Source organism: Podarcis cretensis (assembly GCF_951804945.1).
Source record: "Podarcis cretensis genome assembly, chromosome: 14".
NCBI lineage: Eukaryota > Metazoa > Chordata > Lepidosauria > Squamata > Lacertidae > Podarcis > Podarcis cretensis.
In genome coordinates, this window is record NC_137183.1 from 11,513,498 (window position 1) to 11,534,424 (window position 20,927).

The window sequence follows — 20,927 nt, forward strand, 5'->3', positions numbered from 1 at the left end:
ATTAAGAAACAGGGGTCCAAATGCCTGTTTGGGTTAAAAGCAGGCCCCGGTCTGGAAAAGTTGAAGATTGCTGATTTAAAACATTGCAAGGGTTAAATGAAAAGCAAGCACCTGTAAGTTACCAGGAGGGGAAGGGGAACAAACCAAAAATCTGTTTTTCTTACAGATTGTGAAAGTTTTGAACTTGTATACTCCTGTTAATGAGTTTGAAGAAAGAGTGTCTGTGTCCTTTATCCGGACGATACAGGTAAACCTTTTTTTTTACTTTTCTCCTTTTTGCTTGTGTTAACGAAAGAAAAGAAAATATCGCAGGTAGTGCAGTGGTGGTACAAACCAGGCCAAAGAGGAGGAAAAGGAGCAGCCAGGTAGTTTCTGCCAATGAGGCATAAGCATCCCAAGCAAGCGATCATCTTTCTTCCAGCTTCCAGCTGGCAATGAGGTGGTGAAAAGAGCATGCCTCATTTGATAGAAATTTGGGGAAAGTGGTTCATAGGGGGGAATTCTGAAGCATTTTTGTAAAAGAACATATGCATTATGTTATGTACTCATGTTAGCACATAAAACCCTAAACAACTTAGACCCAAAATATCTGAAACACTGTTTCCTGGGTGCTAAAATCAGTGGAGGGGTCCATCTTGGTAGTCCCACCACCCTCAGAATTTCCTGTGGCTGCCCCTAGGTTTTGGAACTTCCTCCCCATAGGATTGTGTCAAGCACCTTCACCATACATTTTTTTTTTGTGATATGCTGAGCACACGCCTCTTTACCTTGGTCTTTGTTACTCTAGATAGATGTGTTTAGAACCCACCCTAATCTAGTGATTGCATTTTGCTTTAAACCGTTTTTAACGTTGAATTCTAAATTGTTGTGTCCCACCCTGGGATTTTAGGGTGAAGGGGGCGGGTATCAAATCATCATCATCAACAATACAGGAAATAAATTTAAATACTAACGTGATGCATTCTTATTTTTGCAGCTCCGTATGCGAGACAAGAAAGACTCTCCTCAGCTGCTAATGGATGCTAAGCATATTTTCCCTGTTACTTTCCCGTTTAACCCATCATCTCTTGCATTAGAAACCATCCAGATCCCAGCAAGTTTGGGCCTAGGATTCATCTGTCGTGTCTGAATCAAGTGTACAGTTCGCTTTTGATCATGAGTGTGCTTACCTGTAATCTTAAAACAGTGAAGACACTGAAAAGCCATGGCTGGGGTGGGGAATGGAAGAAAGCTGGGGGAAATATTGTAGATGCCCTGAAAAGCATTGCAGAAAGCTGGAATGCTGCGTAACTGTCTCAAGCTGAAGGCTAACGGAAACATAAACATTTGTATAAACTCACTACTCTCATGCTGAGGCCTATAAAAAGTTTTCAGAATTAGAAATTTTTCAGTATGGATCATTCCCTACCCCCCCCCCCCCCCCGGTTAGTCACAAGCTGTCTTTTATATTTGAGTTTGGCACTCGAGACATTCTGAGGAACAAAGCTTTTCTATTCCCTTTCCTCCGAGATCAAAAGTTCTGTTGCTGGTGGGCAAGGCAAAACTTTTATTGTACTTGGGACCACCTGAAGAGCAGTTTCCCCTAATTTAGCAAGGCTGAGGAACAGAATGTGCACCACTTAAGTTTGAAGCGGCCACCAATTGCAGCTCCCTGCTACACACACACACCTGGTGTAAAAAGATGCATATAGCCACTTTCAATGTGATGGTGTCAGTGTGTACCCTCAATCTGTCTCTTTTCTGATTCTCATTGAGTTAGAGAAGGTCCCTTCCCATCAGGACTCTCTGGGAGCTGTGGTTGTGGCTCTGGTGCAACCATGGCAGGGTTGGTCTCCCTTCCTCAGCCTTTGGCGTGGTGGGAGAGTACCAGCAGCCAGACACTCGCTAGAGGTGCTCAGTTTTTAGCAAGCTGGGGGCATGGCTGGGGAGCGGACCTGAGAGAGAACTTCTCCCTGGTCCACTCCCTAGCTGTGAAAGCTGATAGAGAAGATATAGCTGAGAGGCCATTTTAACTCCTTATTAACTTACTTAAATGTAATTAAGTCATAGATTTGCTCGTAGACAGGGACCAGAGAGGACAGAAGAGTCCATTTTAAAGGTGTGATTTTTTTAGTGAAGTATATAAGCATTTAGGGATTATCTGCTATATGTTAAAACATGTTAGAGACTGGAAAGTGTAATGCAAAAGGGCAGTGGAAAACAGAATATACCAGGCATTGGGTCTGTGCAAACCCATTGTAGTGAACATAAGCTGTGGTTTCTTCAATGGGGCATGCACAGTAGACATTCGTAGTAGATTGCACTCCAGGAGATAATCTGTCAAAATTATTCCTTATTTATGTCAGTGTGACATAAATGATGCGAAGTATCGAAAAAGTCTTCTGGCTTACAGTATGGTACAACATAGCTGTTCATTAGTTAGTACTGTTTCAAAACATATACAAGTGCTGCTGTGTGCTGTGTTCTTATAAATGTACAGTAATAATATTTAGGCAAGAGAAATAAGGATTAAAAAAACAACAACTTTAATAGTCCAGTCTTTTAACAAGATTTATGTATGAAGTAAGGAATATCGCTGGTAATAGGAAATGGTAACTAAGCACAAACAACAAACTGGAAGATGCATAGTAATTGTATTTCAAATGTTTACTTAAAAGTATTGAAGACCCCGAGTTCAATGAACAAAACCCAAACATATTATATTTTTAGTATTTATTTATCATTCTGGTGTATGTTAGCTTCACACCTTGGGTTTTTTTTTAGTTGCCAGCTTAATGACAGTATGTATGCTTTAATATTATCCGTTTTGGAGTTATTGTTTAAGATATTTTAGATATTTAAGATGACTCTCAAATGCTTAGGTGAGAGAGGAATTACTTTACTCCAAATCTCCTGAATACCTTAGGTCCTTCACATTCATTTTTCAAAATGTAAAACAAACTCTGATTTGGGTGCACTTTGAAAAATAATACGAGTAACAGTAATACTCTGCTTCTGTATCTATGGGAATATTTCACTGGACACATTAAGAAGGCTACTGCTTGATAACATTTTTGCTGGAATCTGTCGCGTTCTGAACACTTGCATCAATGTGGAACTGACAGTTCAAAATGTCTGTTTATTCTTGCTCAGTGTTTTCTGATGTCGATTTTTTTTTTTAAATACGGTCAGTGCTGATCAGATATACATAGGAAGAAATGACATATTTTGAGATTGCCATGTGCAATATTGTATTATAGCAATTGTAATGTATATTTATTTTAAAACATATCTTTATGCTGTAAAGGCATATTGTTTAAATTTCTCTGTACATCCTTCGAGCGACATTGCTCTCACTTGAGAAGACCAGTGATGTGCACCTGTCATCTGGTCACTGATAAAGTAAATAAAGTGAGGTGCTGTTTATTCTTCAGTACTGTTCTTAAAAACTGATTTGGGTTATCTCTCTTTTTGGATTTTTGTTGTTGGCAGAGTATGATGGTTGTTTTAAGAAACATTCAGCTACTTCTACTCAAGCATTGTCTAATATGTATTTTCTTTATGGCAAATGAACAGTTATTTACTTGAATATGTTTACTTTACATCTGGCATAAAGTTTACAAAAATGATTCCTAACAAGCCGTGCTTCTTCTAAAACGACCATAAAATGCTGTCAAAAACAGATATCCTCTGTGTCTGCGGCCAGGAAGGGTGCCTTATCACCAAGGAGCCCTGAGCAAAAATGGGAAGAGACACAATTTGCTACCCTAGAGGGGTACCCTAGAGTCTGAGATGATCACAGGTTTTTTTAAGTTATGATAAAGTACACTATCTTCTCACATTTTCACTGGATTCTTAGTATATCATGTGATAATTGTAATGACACTGATGTAAAGCGACAGCAGCACTTTTAAAAATTAGAACCTCAACAAAAACAGAATTTCCACCATCTTCCTCCTGTGAATTAACTGAAATTCTGCCCTTTAAAATTCTTCTAGTAAGATAAAATTATCTCAAGAAACTTAACTACTTCAGAAACTATGCTTAAATGTATGAATCTTCCCTTTTGTTTACCTGTAAAAAAAGCCTTACTGTACCTTGTTTATTTACAAGAGTGATAGATGTTTATAGGCATTATCCTTATATTCAGTAGTCTAATACTACTTTTGGTCACATTAAAATAGTATGCTGCTTCACATGTTTTAAAGCAAGATATTTCTAAGCTTAACTGGTATTTTCTAATTCATCTAATACTTTACATAGCAGTATTTTTTCATGCACTTTTCTTAGGTTAACATTTTTAGTACTGATACACAAATATAAAATGTTCAGTTTAGTTCTTCTGGTTTAGAGTCCTTACGCCTAACACAATTCCGGTTATGCTTATTTCACCTCCCTTTATAGCATGGTTATTGCTTTTTAATGTGGAAATGTCTTTATTTCTAATTTTGTCAATTTGATAAGGAATAGTCTCTCCAATGCTGGGGGGGGGGGGACGACTTACAAGAACCCTTTTGAAATGTACAGACCTGAAGTATTGCACAAATATTACCTCATTAGGTTTCAGATATTTTCTTCCAGTGTTGAATCCACTGATTCTGCAACATAACCTTGTGTCTGGATTTTAGCAAAACATTTCGCAAGCTTCAATTAGGGATGAACTTAAAAAATATTTAAAGATTTGGTTTTGTTAAATATTAACTGATCAAGTATGCAATCTTGTGGGTAATTTTAGAGCCCCAATTCAGTGGAACATATTTGCATGTGGTGTGCAGAGAATCACACCCCTAACCTTCATAAATAAAGAATAATATGCTATAGAAATACTTGCCTCAGTCTAAAAATCCTGCTCCTGTTGCATGCATGGGATAGCTGCTCTGCTTGTACTTCTCCCCTTTTCCATGGAATCCCATGTGCTCATTAAATAAAGAATCCTATGATTGGTGGATTGGATCTGTTTTCATGTGCACATGGAAGCAGTCACAATAGCAGTGCACTGCGGATACCCAGCTTGTCCTCCAAAAAGAAGACACTCTGAATCTATGGGACAGTTTCTGGTGATGCTTTTTGCTTTTGCATACAGCAGATTTTTTTTAAAATAACAGATCATCTCTGGTTCCGGGTCAGTACATGGACAGAAGTCCCTTTTATTCCAGTAAAGCTTTTATCCAAATTTGCTTGGGATAGTGGCATTTTGCCTTTTGGTTCCATATCTCGAAACCACCAGCATTTAGAAGCTGAAGGTCTCATTTCATTTTAAGATTTCAAAACCAGACACATTTCAACATATCACATAAAAATCCTTTGGAAATTACTATTTTTAAAATTGTAATTCTTTTTGAAACAAAGGTTTTGACAGACAATAGGTTTTCACTAGATATTGCTACTGTGCTTAGATGGAAACCAAAACGGTATCAGAATGAAATAAGCTCTGAACTGTCATAGTGTCTGACGTATTTAGTAAACGTATGCTTCATAAATGCTGTACCTTAGCTATCACTGAAATGTCCAAATAAAAATAACAACTGTCAAGTCTTCTTTGGTGTCTTTTGTGTAAATACATTATTCCTGGAGTTACCAAGTTCAGTTGAATTTTCAACCTACAGATGTCAGTCATGCTGAGTTCAATGAGTTCAATGAGTTAAAAGTACAGTGGCACCTCTGGTTACGTACTTAATTCATTCCGGAGGTCCGTTCTTAACCTGAAACTGTTCTTGACCTGAAGCACCACTTTAGCTAATGGTGCCTCCTGCTGCTGCCGCGCCGCCGGAACACAATTTCTGTTCTCATCCTGAAGCAAAGTTCTTAACCCGAGTTACTATTTCTGGGTTAGCGGAGTCTAACCTGAAGCGTATGTAACCTGACGTGTATGTAACCCAAAGTACCACTGTACGGTAACTTGAGGAGGACAGGAGCTCTGTTTATAGGCAATCTAGCAGGGAAACAAAGAATGGGTACAGCTTCCCTAAACAATTAACTTATGAGACTTACAACATTTATTGCTGCACCATGGTAGCAGCTTCAATAAATGCACATTCCAAAACTTCAAAGATCCAAATGGAGGGCTGCAGGTTAACTTTAAACACTGCTTAAATATCTGCAACCAAAAAACCCTGAATCTTCACTAAATCATAGAATTGTAGAGTTGGTAGGGAACCCCAAAGGTCATCTAGTTGAACCTGCTGCAATACAAGAATGACAACTTAAATAATCCTTGGCAGATGGATCATCCAACCTCTGTTTAGAAACCTCCATTGAAGGAATCTACCACCTTCCAAGGTACAGTGGTACCTCAGGTTAAGTACTTAATTCGTTCCAGAGGTTCGTTCTTAACCTGAAACTATTCTTAACCTGAAGCACCACTTTAGCTAATGGGGCCTCCTAATGCCGCCGTAGCACAATTTCTGTTCTCATCCTGAAGCAAAGTTCTTAACCCGAGGTACTATTTCTGGGTTAGTGGAGTCTGTAACCTGAAGCATATGTAACCCAAGGTACCACTGTATATTGCAATCCACTGTCAAACAGCTCTCACCATCAGAAAGTTCTTCCTGTTTGTTCAGTTGGAATACCCTTGCTCCATGATCCATGTAACAGCCCTTCAGATACTTCCAGACCTTTTATCATCTTGGTCGACCTCCTCTGCTTGTCAATATCTTGCTCAAGCTGTAGTGCCAAGAAACGCACACAGTACTCGAGGGCAGGGTCTGACAATGGCAGAATAGAGTGGTACTATTTACTTCCCTTGATCTGCATACTATACTTCGGTTGATAATAATAATAATAATTAATAATAATAATACCACCCCACCCATCTGGCTGCATTGCCCCAGCCACTCTGGGTGGCTTCCAGCACATATAAAAATATAATACTGTGGACGCTCGGGCTGCGAATGTGATCGATGCGGGATGCATGCTTGCAACCCGCAGAGTTCGCAACCTGTGTCTGCACACGCGCAGGTTGCGATTCGGCGCTTCTGCGCCTGTGCAAAGTGCGATTTAGCACTTCTGCACATGGGTGACCTCCGAAACCCGGAAGTAACCCGTTCCGGTACTTCCAGGTTTTGGCGGTCCGTAACCCGAAAAAACGCAACCTAAAGTGGCTGTAACCCGAGGTATGACTGTACAGTATTAGCGCTTTTTTTGTCACACTGTTGACTCTTGTTAAGCTTGTGGTCAACTAAGACACCTAGATCTGTTTTTTTTACATGTACTGCTGTCTATCCAGGCGTCCCTCCATCGGATGGGGCCCATCCTATAATTATGCATCTGATTATTCCAGCCTAAGTGCAGAATCTGATGAAAGGCCAGGGCTGCCAACTTGAACAAAATATTGGGGGAAGGCAGTTAACCCCCATCCCCACATAATCCCTCACAAAGACATGCACACCATTTGAATGGCAGTGCCCAGCAACTTGGGCCGTGGTGGTGGTGGTGGGGGGGGGCAGCACCTCCCTCAAAGACTTTATTGGGGCCAAACTGCTGCCAAAGAGACTTCTTTCCCTAGGAGTTGGCTCCTATGTGCATGGCCTTAAAAGTGACCTGTGTCGTCAAGCAAAACCAACAGCAGCAGCAGCAACAACAACACATTGTTCCTAACAAGAGGTGGGGAAACCCAGTCAGATGGGCGGGGTATAAATAATAATAATAATAATAATAATAATAATAATAATCACAGGAGTCAGAGGGGGGTGTTTATTGTGGCTAACAGGTGTCACCCCATCACTGCTACCTGCTATTTTTGACTCTTTTTAACCCCTTCAGCCACCGCCTTTGCAACCTTCCTAGAAACTTGGTGGCTCCCCTTTTTTCCAATAATAATAATAATAATAATGGCTGGCTTTAAGTTTGATGAGGCCTTAAGCTACTGAAGGTAATGTGGCCCTTTATATGTCCAGCTGTCCTTTGTCAACAACAAATTGTCGCTGGTTTTTTTTGTGTTGAATATATGTGGCCCTTTATATGTCCAGCTGTCCTTTGTCAACAACAAATTGTCGCTGGTTTTTTGTGTGTTGAATATATGCTACAAGGTACTTTATGGACCTAATAGGTATCTAAAGCCATTTGCACATAACAAAATATGTATTTTATCAAAGTAATTGATATAGAAATGAGTAATTGATATAGTAACCAGTGATATTTTAGGGAGCAGGCTAGCAGGCGGGGCCCATTACTTACATCATGGGAGCCTACACAACACAAAACACTGTTGCTGTATGTAGATTTTATTTTAGTTTTTTATCTTATATTTTGGAAATGTACATCAAGTTTTTTTTTCCTTTATATTTTTTGGGGGGGGGGCCCAAGAGAGTGGGGCCCTAAGCTATAGCTTGTTTAGCTTATATGTAAATTCGGAAATAATAATAATAATAATAATAATAATAATAATAATAGCTGATGGGGAACCTCAACTCTCAGCCCTCCCTTAAGCGGAAAAGGCCGCCCTTTAAGCGGCGGGCAAGCCAACAAACGTGGCGCTCCGGCGCTTCCTCGCCCTCGGGCTCCACCTCTGCCCAGAGCCGCCCGCCGCGCGAGAGGAGCTGGGCTGAGGCAACTCCGCCGACCGCCTCGGGGCCTCCTTCCTCCGGCGGGACGGGGAGCCCCTTCTCCTCCTTCCTTCCCCTCAGCCTCCCGCCCACAAGCGGGGCCACAAGCGACGGCCAAATGGCGCTCAGCGACCTCTACACGCAGGTAAACGGGGGCGGCGGGGCGGGGGGCGAGAAAAGCGGGAGGCAGGTGCCGCTCCAAGCCCGCCCTCCGCTGGGGGGCGCGACGGGCAGCAGCGGGGGGGGGGGGTTCTTTTAATGGCCGCGGAGCTTTGCAAAGCCCCCGAGCGCCCCGCAGAAAGTATCCTATTGGGAACTGTAGTTTGCCCCTTCGAGGGAGCTACGGTTCCCACGAGACCCTTAGCAAACGGCAGTTCTCTACCCCCCCCCCACACACACACACCTTCTTTCCCCGTCGCCATATGGAGGGAAGGGAAAGGCAGAAGAAGCCCAGCAGCCGCCGCCGCCTCTGCCCGTATTGTGTGGGAAAGGAATGCGGGTCACGGGTCAGCCGGGGACGAGGGAATCCTGTTGTCTCGGTTTCCCCCCAGGAGATGGAGGGGGGGGGGAAGAAATCTGGTGCGGGTGAAGGGAGGGAGGCGAGAAAGGTAAAAGTAATCGTTGGCTGAAGAAGTCGGGCGGAAGGAGGAAGGGTTTCTCGCTCTCCCTCGCACACGCAAAGGCGCGCACCGCGATCCTAAAGTTATTGAACTACGGCGCGGTGGCGCAGCAGAAGCAAACCCCAGACGGAAGGACCCCCGACGTGGTTGGATGGCTGCAATCCTGCGCGCGGTTTACTTGGGACTCTGCGCGCAGTTGTGCTTGACAGCGCTGTATCTGCGCGGGTACTTGCGCGGATGCGGGGGAAGGGCCCCTGAACTCAAGGGGATTGACTGCTGAGTAGCATGGATGCCCCCCCAATCAGTGGCGTAGCCTGGGCTGTCAGCACCCGGGGCAAGGCAAGTAATTTGCGCCCCCTAACCCGTGGATTTGCGCCCCCTAACCCGTGGATTTGCGCCCCCTAACCCGTGGATTTGCGCCCCCTAACCCGTGGATTTGCGCCCCCTAACCCGTAGATTTGCGCCCCCTAACCCTAACCCCCAGATGTTGGGCCCGGTGCGGCCGCACCCCCCTGGACCCCCCACGCTACGCCACTGCCCCCAATCAATACAAATCTGAGGTCATCCCCCAACTAACAAAAATCCTAAGGCTAGCGAATGACGAAGGCTGCAAAGTCAACTCTACTGGCAAGGAGGAATGGATTATGGATTGGTTTTACTTTTATGCCGCTTTCCCGCAACTGACCTGTGCCCCAAGCGGCATATATCAAGCTTGGAAAATGTTAAAGCAGTGAACATCGGGAATACTTATATGCAAAATACAGAGCATGTCCAGTAAATTGAAAATGGGACTGTGAGTGAGAGAGCAGTGGGAGTAATTAAGGTGTCTATAATATTTGCTTGACTTGTGCACTGAGTGACTGAAGACTTCTTTGGTTTAATGGTAAACCATAATTTTACCTTTTGTCCAAGCTTAGAGACAGAAGCTTCTGATCTCTTTGTGTGTGTGACGTGCATGAGCTCAAGGAACCTCATGCTTGTAAGGTTAACCATGATGTCTAAAATGTAGCCAGTCCAAGATGTTTTGCTGCCTGACACAGAACGTCAAATGCTCCATTCATCAGATGCATAGTACCCAAAACTAGTCACTTTATTTTGGTGCCTGAGGCAGAAAATACCACACACACACTTCCCTATGAGTAAAAATGCAAAAACAAAAGAATTACCGTATTTTTTGCTCTATAAGACGCAGCAGACCACAAGACACACCTAGTTTTTGGAGGAGGAAAGCAAGAAAAAATATATTCTGAATCTCAGAAGCCAGAACAGCAAGAGGGATCGCTGCGCAGTGAAAGCAGCAATCCCTCTTGCTGTTCTGCCTTCTGGGATAGCTGCGCAGCCTGCATTCACTCCATAAGACGCACACACATTTCCCCTTACTTTTTAGGAGGGGGAAAGTGAGTCTTATAGAGCAAAAAATACGGTATAATGTTCTGCTCTTTCATGATGCTCATGAACATCATGAAATCCCTAATAGTAGGGTGAGCCCTGGGAAGAGTAGGTGGAAAAGAAGAAACATAACCCTTTCTGCGCCCACTGATAAAACTAAGCGAATCCTGCCCTTCCCAGGCTGTTTTCTATCAGCTGGGTGTTCCTTCAGTTTCAGAGACTTAACTGGTGGGAAAAACAAAACAAAAACAAAAAAAATAGATAGATGGCTACGTCTTCTATTCCACATGGTTGCGGGTGGAGAGACACTGGACCTGTTTGTTTACTTTCTCATAGGTATGTTGTGTTCTCCGGTTTCTCTTGCAAACATGCTTTTATTATGTGCCAGTGCAGGTCCAAATCTACATTTTTTTTTATTCATTTGTTTTCATTATTTTTCCTGAGTGGCTCAAGAGAATTCTTCAGCAGAGGAAGGAGGAGGTTGGGTGTAACTCAACAGGAAAGTAAACTCCATGTTGACTTGTAAGGCAGGGTTCACTGGCATGTAGATAGATGGCTCATTACATTTACCAATGGAGGTACCTGGAATAGACTTTTTAATGATTAGATCTAGTTAGAATATTTAGATATAAGAATCATGTGACAAAATGTGTATGCGTACATATTTAACATGCAGGGGACACACGCACGCATACTCTTAGTTTGATTGCCCCACTCCAGCAGAGGCTCCGGGGGGCGGTGGGGGAGAAATAATTCTTGCTTATTTCAGTGTTGGCCACAGGTAGGCAGCAACATTTTTGGCTGGCATAGCACTGAGGAATTTGATCTTAGCAAATTCCAGTACAGAATGCCTTGCTCTGCACCTCTTAGACCTCTTAATTAGGCCTGCCAGACCTCCGCTTTTGGCTTGTGAGACCATTTTGGCCCAGCCACACCCACCTGCCCTACACCTGATGGCTCAGCCAAAAGCGGGTCTAAACATACCCCAACTCCCTCAACTGTTTCTCATAAGACTTGGTTTCCAGACCCTTGATCATCTTGGTTGCCCTCCTCTGCACTCAATATCCTTTTTAAATTGTGGCATCCAGAACTGGACACAATATTTTAGGTGTGGTCTGTCCAAGGCAGAATAGAGCGGTACTATTACTTCTCTTGAATTCCCTGTATAAGAAGTCATGTTTCCCAAAACAATGGATCTGAGTCTGCACAATTATTCAGTTTTAGCAGCTGAATAAGTAGGGATATTTGAACTTAACAGGTTTATTTCTTGCACTGGAAATTGCAGCAACTGCGTTCACAAATTTAGAAATAAACTGTTTTAAGTTTCTCTGTGCCTGGTCCAAGCAAGCTACGTCTTCCAATGACTTTAACAGAAGACCAGAAGATGTGTAACTCTCTTCTGTCTAAATAAATTGGATTTGAAGTGCTCAACTTTGACTAGATCATGCCCATAGTTAGTAGTAGAAAAACAACATTCTCTGAACACCTTGCAAAAAGGTCTATACAATTTTTGCACCTTTCTAACCTTTGCAGCTTTGGAAGATATTTCCCTTTAGAATCAAGGTTACTGATGTATTGACGTTTGAGTTTTTTTATGGGGACGGGGATATGCTATATCTGAATTGTTTGCTTGCATATTTTATTATATGGTGATGACAATATATTTTAAAAACTAAATAAAACCATTGCTAGCCAAAAAAAGAAAAAAAAAGAAAGAAAGAAAGAAAGAAAGAAAGAAAGAAAGAAAGAAGTGCTACTTATTACAGTGAATTGTTTTTGTTTTATTATTACAGTATAACAGAGTTTGGATTCCTGATCCTGAAGAAGTCTGGCAATCTGCTGAAATCACAAGAAACTATAAAAATGGAGAAGACCTACTTCATCTGCAACTAGAAGATGGCACGGTGAGCGAAATACGTTATGTTATTAGCAGTACTGTGGTGTACGATACTTGCATGCATGTTGACACATAAACATTGACCTGCTGGATTTTCCATCTGGTCTCGCTTTGTGTCTGATAGATTCACCTTGGTTTTTACTCACATGCTAATCTGGTGTCTGGGCTATATTACCATCTAAAGGTGGGACTCGAAAACAGAAGCGGGAGTGGGAATTGCTTATTTGTCCCATGTCCAGAACAGAAATAAATCCAGCAAATGTAACTAGCATATTCCGCTGTTACTTTTAGCCTGTGAATAGACCAGGTTTCCCCCCACCCCACCCCCATTGAAATGAATGGAATAGCTGAATGGCCACTCAGCCCTTCCCAGGTGGGTAGCGGTTTCAGACCTTGCCTCTGTCCATCATTCCCAGAAGTGAAGGCCCATGTGTTCTGCTGGCTGTTAGGGAAATTCCCCAGCTGGCATAATCAAGGCACAGGGATTCCCCACCCAGGCGCTGGCTTCAATTGGGCCAATCAGAGGCCAGCTGGCTGGGCATTGGCTGCAGTCCATGTCTGGTCAGCCAGCAGCGCATAAAAGAGCAAATTATGTAATTAACTACATAAATTATGTAAGTTCCAACATTTCACCACAGTGCAAGACAAATAATATAGGTTTTGGCAGAAGATGAACTTCAGTGGACAAGAAGCATTGCTGCATGTGAGGAATACAGGGCAGAACAGAGAATGATGCCTGCTTACATCCTTAGGCTCATGTAACATGCTAGCTTTCTGTGTCTTCACCTCTCCCATTTACCATCAGGAATTGAAATATCCAGTTGATCCCAGAGCTTTACCTCCTTTGCGAAATCCAGACATACTTGTCGGTGAAAATGACCTCACCGCACTTAGCTATCTTCATGAACCTGCCGTCCTACACAATCTGAAAGTTCGCTTTGTCGAGTCCAAGCTGATTTATACCTACAGCGGTAAGCGAACGTTCACGCTCTCCACATTTCTCATATACGAAGCATGTGTGATGCAACTCTTATTTCTATCTGGTGTTTTTTTCCCCCATGCAGGGATAATTTTGGTTGCAATGAACCCCTACAAGCAGCTGCCGATATATGGAGATGCCATTATCCATGCCTATAGTGGTCAGAATATGGGGGATATGGATCCACATATATTTGCTGTGGCAGAAGAAGCTTACAAACAAATGGCAAGGTAGGTTCTGGGGAGTTTATAGTATGTTAAGCTGTGGCCCTCCAGATGTTCTTGGACTCCAGCTCTCATCTTCCTAACCATTGGGCATGCTAGCCAGGGCTGATGGAATCAAATAACATCTGGAGGACCACAGACCAGCCAGCCCTTCTTTAAAACCTCTGATTAAAAACCTGTCGCTTCCGTTTGTAAAATGTTGCTACATGCCTGACCTTTTCAAAAACTTTGGACCCATGTAGGTAAGTTTCTTAGAAATAAAATAATAATAATCAAACAAGGGGCTTCATTGATTCATGAGGGATCCCCTGAAAAACTGTTCAGAGATTGCTGTGAATACTCTCTAAGCAGCTACAAAGTTCCTGGAGGAATCAGGTGCCAACAGCGGAAAATGGCTTCACGCACCAGATCACAAAGTCGGGATACCTAAATAAAGCAGATCGTATCATCTGTAGAGACATACATGATTTTTTTACATTAAAAAATAGTAATTTTATTTGATAATGCATTTTCTCCTTGCTTTAGGAACAACAAGAATCAGTCTGTTATAGTCAGTGGAGAATCAGGAGCTGGGAAAACAGTTTCAGCTAAATATGCTATGCGATACTTTGCTACTGTCAGTAGATCTAGCAGCAACACGCAAGTAGAGGATAAAGTCCTGGCATCAAATCCGATAACAGAGGTAAATTATGGATGGCTCTGTAAAGGGATGAAATTGCATATTTATTGAATCATCTCATTCTAATATTTGAGTACCTGCAGCAGAAATTATCATGTTTGACCTTCTGATTTTGAAAACCTATGAAATACCTAAAATAGTTACAGCTAACAGTTCTTTGGCATCCCAGATCTGGTTTTGTTGACTGAACTGCACATGTTTGCTGTTTAATCTGCGCAGGTTATTCTGTTGTCACACTTGATTTTCTTAACTGCCAAATGTTCACAAAGTTTATTTCCTATCTTAGTTGTTGCAGTAAAGCTTCCTCTTGTAGGCATGGATAAATAACAGTTAGGCAATTCCACGATCTACTGTGGAAAATGGGGAAAAAAACACCGGATTGGGTGTAATGATCGCTGCACCAAAGCAGCAATCGTAAGAACACAAGAAGAGCCTGCTGGATCAAACCGACTAAATGAGTCAGTGTGGTGAAGTGGTTAGAGTGTTGGACTAGGGCCTGGGAGTTGTTGTTGTCATTTAGTCGTTTAGTCGTGTCCGACTCTTCGTGACTCCATGGAGCAGAGCACGCCAGGCACTCCTTTCTTCCACTGCCTCCCGCAGTTTGGTCAAACTCATGCTGGTAGCTTCGAGAACACTGTCCAACCATCTCGTCCTCTGTCGTCTCCTTCTCCTTGTGCCCTCCATCTTTCCCAACATCAGGGTCTTCTCCAGGGCGTCTTCTCTTCTCATGAGGTGGCCAAAGTACTGGAGCCTCAGCTTCACAATCTGTCCTTCCAGTGAGCACTCAGGTCTGATTTCCTTCAGAATGGATCGGTTTGATCTTCTTGCAGTCCATGGGACTCTCAAGAGTCTCCTCCAGCACCATAATTCAAAAGCATCAATTCTTCAGCGATCAGCCTTCTTTATGGTCCAGCTCTCACTTCCATACATCACTACTGGGAAAACCATAGCTTTAACTATACGGACCTTTGTTGGCAAGGTGATGTCTCTACTTTTTAAGATGCTGTCTAGGTTAGGACCTGGGAGACCAGGGTTCAAATCCCCACTCAGCTATGAAGCTCACTGGATGGTCTTGGGCCAGTCATTTCCTCTTTGTGCAACCTAGCTCACAGGGTTATTGTGGGGATTAAGCTTGATCTCCTTGGAGAAAAAGGCAGGAGAGGAATGTTGCTGTATTGGCATTGCAAGCTAGCGAAATGGCACTGGTGGTTGTAGACTCTAACCCAGTAGGTGAGGCACTTGCCTGGCGTATATGTGAGGTCCATAGGAAGTGGTTCTACAGCTCATGCTTGCTCACATGCTTTCCTCCTGTCTCCCACCTTTTACTGCTGGGAGAAGTGAACAAGAAGGTTTAACCTTGCAGGGACTGGAATGGATAGGCATCCTTCCATGTCTTATTCAAAACGGATTTTTAAAAAATAAATCACTTCTGCCAAACATCCAGTGGCGTAGCGTGGGAGGTGCAGGGGGGGCCGGCCGCACCGGCCGCAACATCTGGGGGTTAGGGTTAGGGGTAGGGTTAGGGGGCGCAAATTACTTGCCTTGCCCCGGGTACTGACAACCCACGCTACGCCACTGCAAACATCTGAAATTAATCCATTGGTAAATGGATCTCTTTTGACTCAGTGAGGCCTCTTGACCCTGGTGTGCTGCAGAAGATGTCATGAGGAGCAGCCCAAAGCCTCACATGTGTTTTTGCACCTCTCTACCTGAACAAGAAAGGGGACGCAGGTGGCGCTGTGGGTTAAAGCCTCAGCGCCTAGGACTTGCCGATCGAAAGGTCGGCGGTTCGAATCCCTGCGGCGGGGTGCGCTCCCGCTGCTCGGTCCCAGCGCCTGCCAACCTAGCAGTTCGAAAGCACCTCCGGGTGCAAGTAGATAAATAGGGACCGCTTACCAGCGGGAAGGTAAACGGCGTTTCCGTGTGCGGCTCTGGCTCGCCAGAGCAGCGATGTCACGCTGGCCACGTGACCCGGAAGTGTCTCCGGACAGCGCTGGCCCCTGGCCTCTTAAGTGAGATGGGCGCACAACCCCAGAGTCTGTCAAGACTGGCCCGTACGGGCAGGGGTACCTTTACCTTTACCTTACCTGAACAAGACTCTCCCCACCACTGCTCTGCTACACATTATTACTTGGAAGAGAACAAGGTCCTATTCACAATCCATTGTGCAACGAGTTTCCACCAGCAGTGTTGTGTAACACTAAAAACCACCTGCCAGCTAGCAGAAGAGACCTGTTGGATATAATCCATTGAAATTAACGGGCTTAAGTTAATCGTGTACGTTATTTTCAGCAGTCTGTTCTTCAGTAGGAATAACATTGGGCACCATTCTTACCAGGGATGCAGGTGGCGCTGTGGTCTAAACCACTGAGCCTCTTGGGCTTGCCGATCAGAAGGTTGGTGGTTCGAATCCCCACAATGGTGTGAGCTCCCATTGCTCTGTCCCAGCTCCTGTCAACCTAGCAGTTCGAAAGCATTTGTATGTTATTTTCAGCAGGATTGTTCTTCAGTAGGAATACCATCGGGCACCATTATACAGTGGTACCTTGGGTTACATATGCTTCAGGTTACAGACTCCACTAACCCAGAAATAGTACCTCGGGTTAAGAACTTTGCTTCAGGATGAGAACAGAAATTGGGCAGCAGCAGCAGAAAGCCCCATTAGCTAAAGTGGTGCTTCAGGTTAAGAACAGTTTCAGATTAAGAACGGACCGCCGGAAGGAATTAAGTACTTAACCCAAGGTACCACTGTACAGCACCCAGCTCACACATAGATAAATTCTGACCAAGTCTGAAAACAATTCCCCAAATCATTGTGTTGTAAATATTTCATTTATTTATAAGAGCATTTATAAGCGGCCAACTTATAAAATCGGTAACGTGCTAACAAATAGATGTATGTGCATTGAAATGATTCTCCATTTCATAGGCTGTCGGTAATGCTAAAACCACACGCAATGACAACAGCAGCCGCTTTGGAAAATACACAGAAATCAGTTTTGATAGGAGGTACCAGATCATTGGTGCAAATATGAGAACATACCTGCTTGAGAAATCCAGAGTTGTCTTCCAGGTAAGTAAAATTCGCCAGTGGAATTGCATTTTATCTTTGCTAACAGACTGCCATCAAGGCAAAATGGATTCTGTTGTGGACTTAGAAAGATCCAGCTGCTCAGCCCCATTTTTTAAAAATCTCTGAGGGTCTTGGTGGGAGCTGTTGCCTGGCATGACACCGGGGAATAGAAGGCTGAGGGCTAGACATCTGCGTAAATAATCCTGATTCTATATGGACATAATGTGTAGTTCCTGTTCCTGCAATAGTTTTAAGTGTTTGGGTTTTTTTTGTAAACCGCTTGGAGTGCCACTCACATTATGGATATAAGTACTCTAAATAAATAATGAATAAAATACAGATAATGGGTTGTATCCAATGCTAGATCTACTAAGAGAAAACTTGAAATTAATGAACCTAAAGATGGTCATGTTCATTAATGTTAATGGGCCTTCTCTGAACAGGACTGATGTTGAATGCAAGCCAGTGCTCCACATATTAATCTTCTCATTAGTATGTCCTGTCACTTAGATCTCTGGGCTGGTATCTCCAAACTGTCCCAAGTTCTGGAGCAGTGAATTCTTGTGTTCCTTAACTGCAGGGTCTTTTCAGGTATAGGGTAAAAGTAAAGCTAACTTTTCAGGTAACTAAATAAGCTATTTCTGCAAGCTGATTTCCTAAAAAGGAGGTTTAGAGGAAACTTCTTCTGGGTTTCTGTGAGCAATTTTTCAATTAGTGCTTCCTGGAGACATCATTATTATAGTTGCCAGCTCTTGTCAGTTTTTAACTTGAGGCAATTATGAGAGCAACAGTTTTGGCAAGCGGTATTCAGCATTGTCTGATTTGGAGATGTGCACTCAGTAATAAGCTAAAACTGCTGCATTGAAATTTACAAGTTGCCACCATCTCTGGGATTTAATTTTCCTAGAGCTGTGATCAACATGCTACCCCCAGTGCCAATTCTGCAATCAGTCACGAGGGCTGGTGAGCTGTGAGGCTTTCTTGATTCCCAAAATGAGAGGAAAAACCTTTCTCTGATATGACTCACAGAATCGCAGAATTGTAGAGTTGGACGGGACCACAAAGGTCATCTAGTTCAGTGTTTCCCAACCTTTGGTCTCTAGCTGTTTTTGGATTACATTTCCCACCATCCCTGACCACTGGTACTGCTAGCTAGGGATGATGGGAGTTGTAGTCCAAAAGCAGCTGGAGACCCAAGGTTGGGAATCACTGATCTAGTCCAAGCCCCTTCAATGTAGGAATATTTGGCCCAACATGGGGTAATGAACCTGGGACCCTGAGATTAAGAGTCAATATTGTTATGTTAGTCAAGTGCCCATGCAGGCGAGAAGCTGCGGCAGCTGCATCTCCTTCTACAAAATAAATAATTTTTCTTCGTTTCTCATTTTATCATCTTGTTTACTTTCATTGACAGTCGGAGAATGAAAGAAATTACCATATATTTTATCAGTTATGTGCATCAGCTCGGAGACCAGAATTTGAGCACCTTAAACTGGGTATGTCTTATTTCATATTTTCATCGTTGCATTTTAACACAGTTAAACAACCAAGCAGTATATACATTTTATTAAATAAATAAATAAATAAATAAGTTAATCTTACTAAAGGACTTTTGTTGCATCATTGACTGATGCAGTGATCACTGATGACCTATTCACAGAAGTCTCTCAACTTAATATCCAATATATAATGTCACTATGTTTTGCTTTTCGCCTGCAGCAAGCCCCGAAGAATTTAATTATACTAACATGGGTGGAAACACTGTGATTGAAGGAGTGAATGACTATGCCAACATGATGGAGACTCAGAAGACATTCACCCTGCTAGGTAGATAAACTTTGCCTTTGATAAAGTAGCAAAATTATAACGATGGAAAATTCATTGGGATTACCGTTCTGAGAATAACTACTGATTAGACGTTACAGTATAACCATGTTCCTAATTTACTTCTTAAAAATGGCAACCGTATCATAGGGCAGAATTACTTGTGCAGTGGTACCTCGGGTTAAGAACTTAATTCGTTCCGGTGGTCCATTCTTAACCTGAAACTGTTCTTAACCTGAAGCACCACTTTAGCTAATGGGGCCTCCCACTGCCACTGCGCCACTGCTGCGCAATTTATGTTCTCATCCAGAAGCAAAGTTCTTAACCTGAGGTACTATTTCTGGGTTAGCGGAGTCTGTTACCTGAAGTGTCTGTAACCTGAAGCGTCTGTAACCCGAGGTACCACTGTAATATTAATGTAGAGAGGGGGACATTTGCATGGAAGAATGGGTGGCTGGGAAAGGGGAGCATCCCTCGTCAACCAATTCACTCCTGAAAATCAAGACTGCTAGCTTTTCTCCTGGCCCTCAAAACTAGGTAAACCTCCCCTAGCTTCTTCCTGGAAATGCTCTTCTATGTCCCTGCGTTCACACTGAGAAACACGGTTGCAAAAGGATTCCAATTGATGCTGCCACTCCCTGCTTGACTTGGCAGTAGAGCTGACACCTGGCTGAGGAGTGGGAGCCAGAACTGGTGTTTTGAGAAGGATATTGAGAGTGTCCTTTGAGAGATCAAAAGGCAGCACCTGAGAGTGCTTATTCTGGGCTCTGGTAGGCAGAGGAGGAGGGGTCTGGAGCCACAGCAGAGATATGCAGGCAATGAAATGAGTAGTTTGGGTGCCAAGTGGAGAGATTTGGCAGAAAAGAAAGAGGAGGGAGAGGGAAACGAGGCAAGTTGCAATATGAATTTGGGCTGCAAGGGCAATAAGGAGGGGGAACAGGAAGAGTAATCGGACAGAAGGGTCTGGAGTTGTTATCTCTAGTGATAAGCCAGAAAGAGAGAGAAGGATGCCAAAGGAAGGAGAGGACACTGTACAAGGCAAGTCAGGCGGAGAACTGTGCAGGAGAGAAAACATTGTATATAAAACTAATTGTATATAAAATTAGGGACACGGGTGGCGCTGTGGGTTAAACCACAGAGCCTAGTACTTGCTAATCAGAAGGTCGGCGGTTCGAATCCCTGCAACGGGGTGAGCTCCCTTTGCTCGGTCCCTGCTCCTGCCAAGCTAGCAGTTTGAAAGCACATCAAAGTGCAAGTAGATAAATAGGTACCACTCCGGCGGGAAGGTAAACGGTGTTTCCGTGCGCTGCTCTGCTTAGTCATGCTGGCCACATGATCCGGAAGCTGTATACCAGCTCCCTTGGCCAATAAAGTGAGATGAGCGCCGCAACCCCAGAGTTGGCCACGACTGGATCTAATGGTCAGGGGTCCCTTTACCTATATAAAATTAATTGTGGAGTCCCTCAATTGAAGGGGACAAAAGAACTGTGAGCAAGTTCAGCTCTCTGAGAACAAGAGACCACCAGGAGTTCTGAAGACTCCTGGGACCAGAGGCAGAGATAGAGCTGACTCTTAGTTTGGGTGGTATAATAAACGTATGCTTTCACCCTGATGTAACTAGTTCTGAATTAAATAGGACTTAAAGCATGGCCCTATGCTAAAATAAATGCATGAAAGGGAGAGTTACTTCTAATTTATGTACTGTAACTTGCAACACCTA

At 43.3% G+C, this 20,927-nt stretch overlaps 2 protein-coding genes across 9 annotated transcripts in view; both read left to right on the forward strand.

Annotated features, from left to right (window-relative positions):
- The window catches only part of MYO5A (myosin VA), a 123,933-nt gene extending 120,521 nt beyond the window's left edge, over window positions 1-3,412 (forward strand). For all 5 annotated transcript variants that reach the window (XM_079953126.1, XM_079953125.1, XM_079953127.1 and 2 more), the window contains 2 exons: window positions 167-247; window positions 977-3,412. In XM_079953126.1, the coding sequence (XP_079809252.1) occupies window positions 167-247; window positions 977-1,129 (234 nt within the window). In that variant the 3' untranslated portion in view covers window positions 1,130-3,412. The remainder of the gene's footprint in view (window positions 1-166; window positions 248-976) is intronic.
- A 5,057-nt stretch (window positions 3,413-8,469) lies between these two features.
- Window positions 8,470-20,927, forward strand: part of MYO5C (myosin VC) — a 54,247-nt gene continuing 41,789 nt past the window's right edge. For 2 of the 4 annotated variants that reach the window (XM_079953136.1, XM_079953139.1), the window contains exons 1-8: window positions 8,930-9,028; window positions 12,325-12,435; window positions 13,234-13,399; window positions 13,493-13,637; window positions 14,157-14,313; window positions 17,240-17,383; window positions 18,798-18,879; window positions 19,103-19,210. In XM_079953136.1, coding sequence (XP_079809262.1) covers window positions 8,945-9,028; window positions 12,325-12,435; window positions 13,234-13,399; window positions 13,493-13,637; window positions 14,157-14,313; window positions 17,240-17,383; window positions 18,798-18,879; window positions 19,103-19,210 — 997 coding nt within the window. In that variant the 5' untranslated portion in view covers window positions 8,930-8,944. Of the gene's footprint in view, window positions 8,668-8,929; window positions 9,029-12,324; window positions 12,436-13,233; window positions 13,400-13,492; window positions 13,638-14,156; window positions 14,314-17,239; window positions 17,384-18,797; window positions 18,880-19,102; window positions 19,211-20,927 lie in introns of those variants that run through there. The other 2 variants (XM_079953137.1, XM_079953138.1) reach the window with 2 other exon arrangements.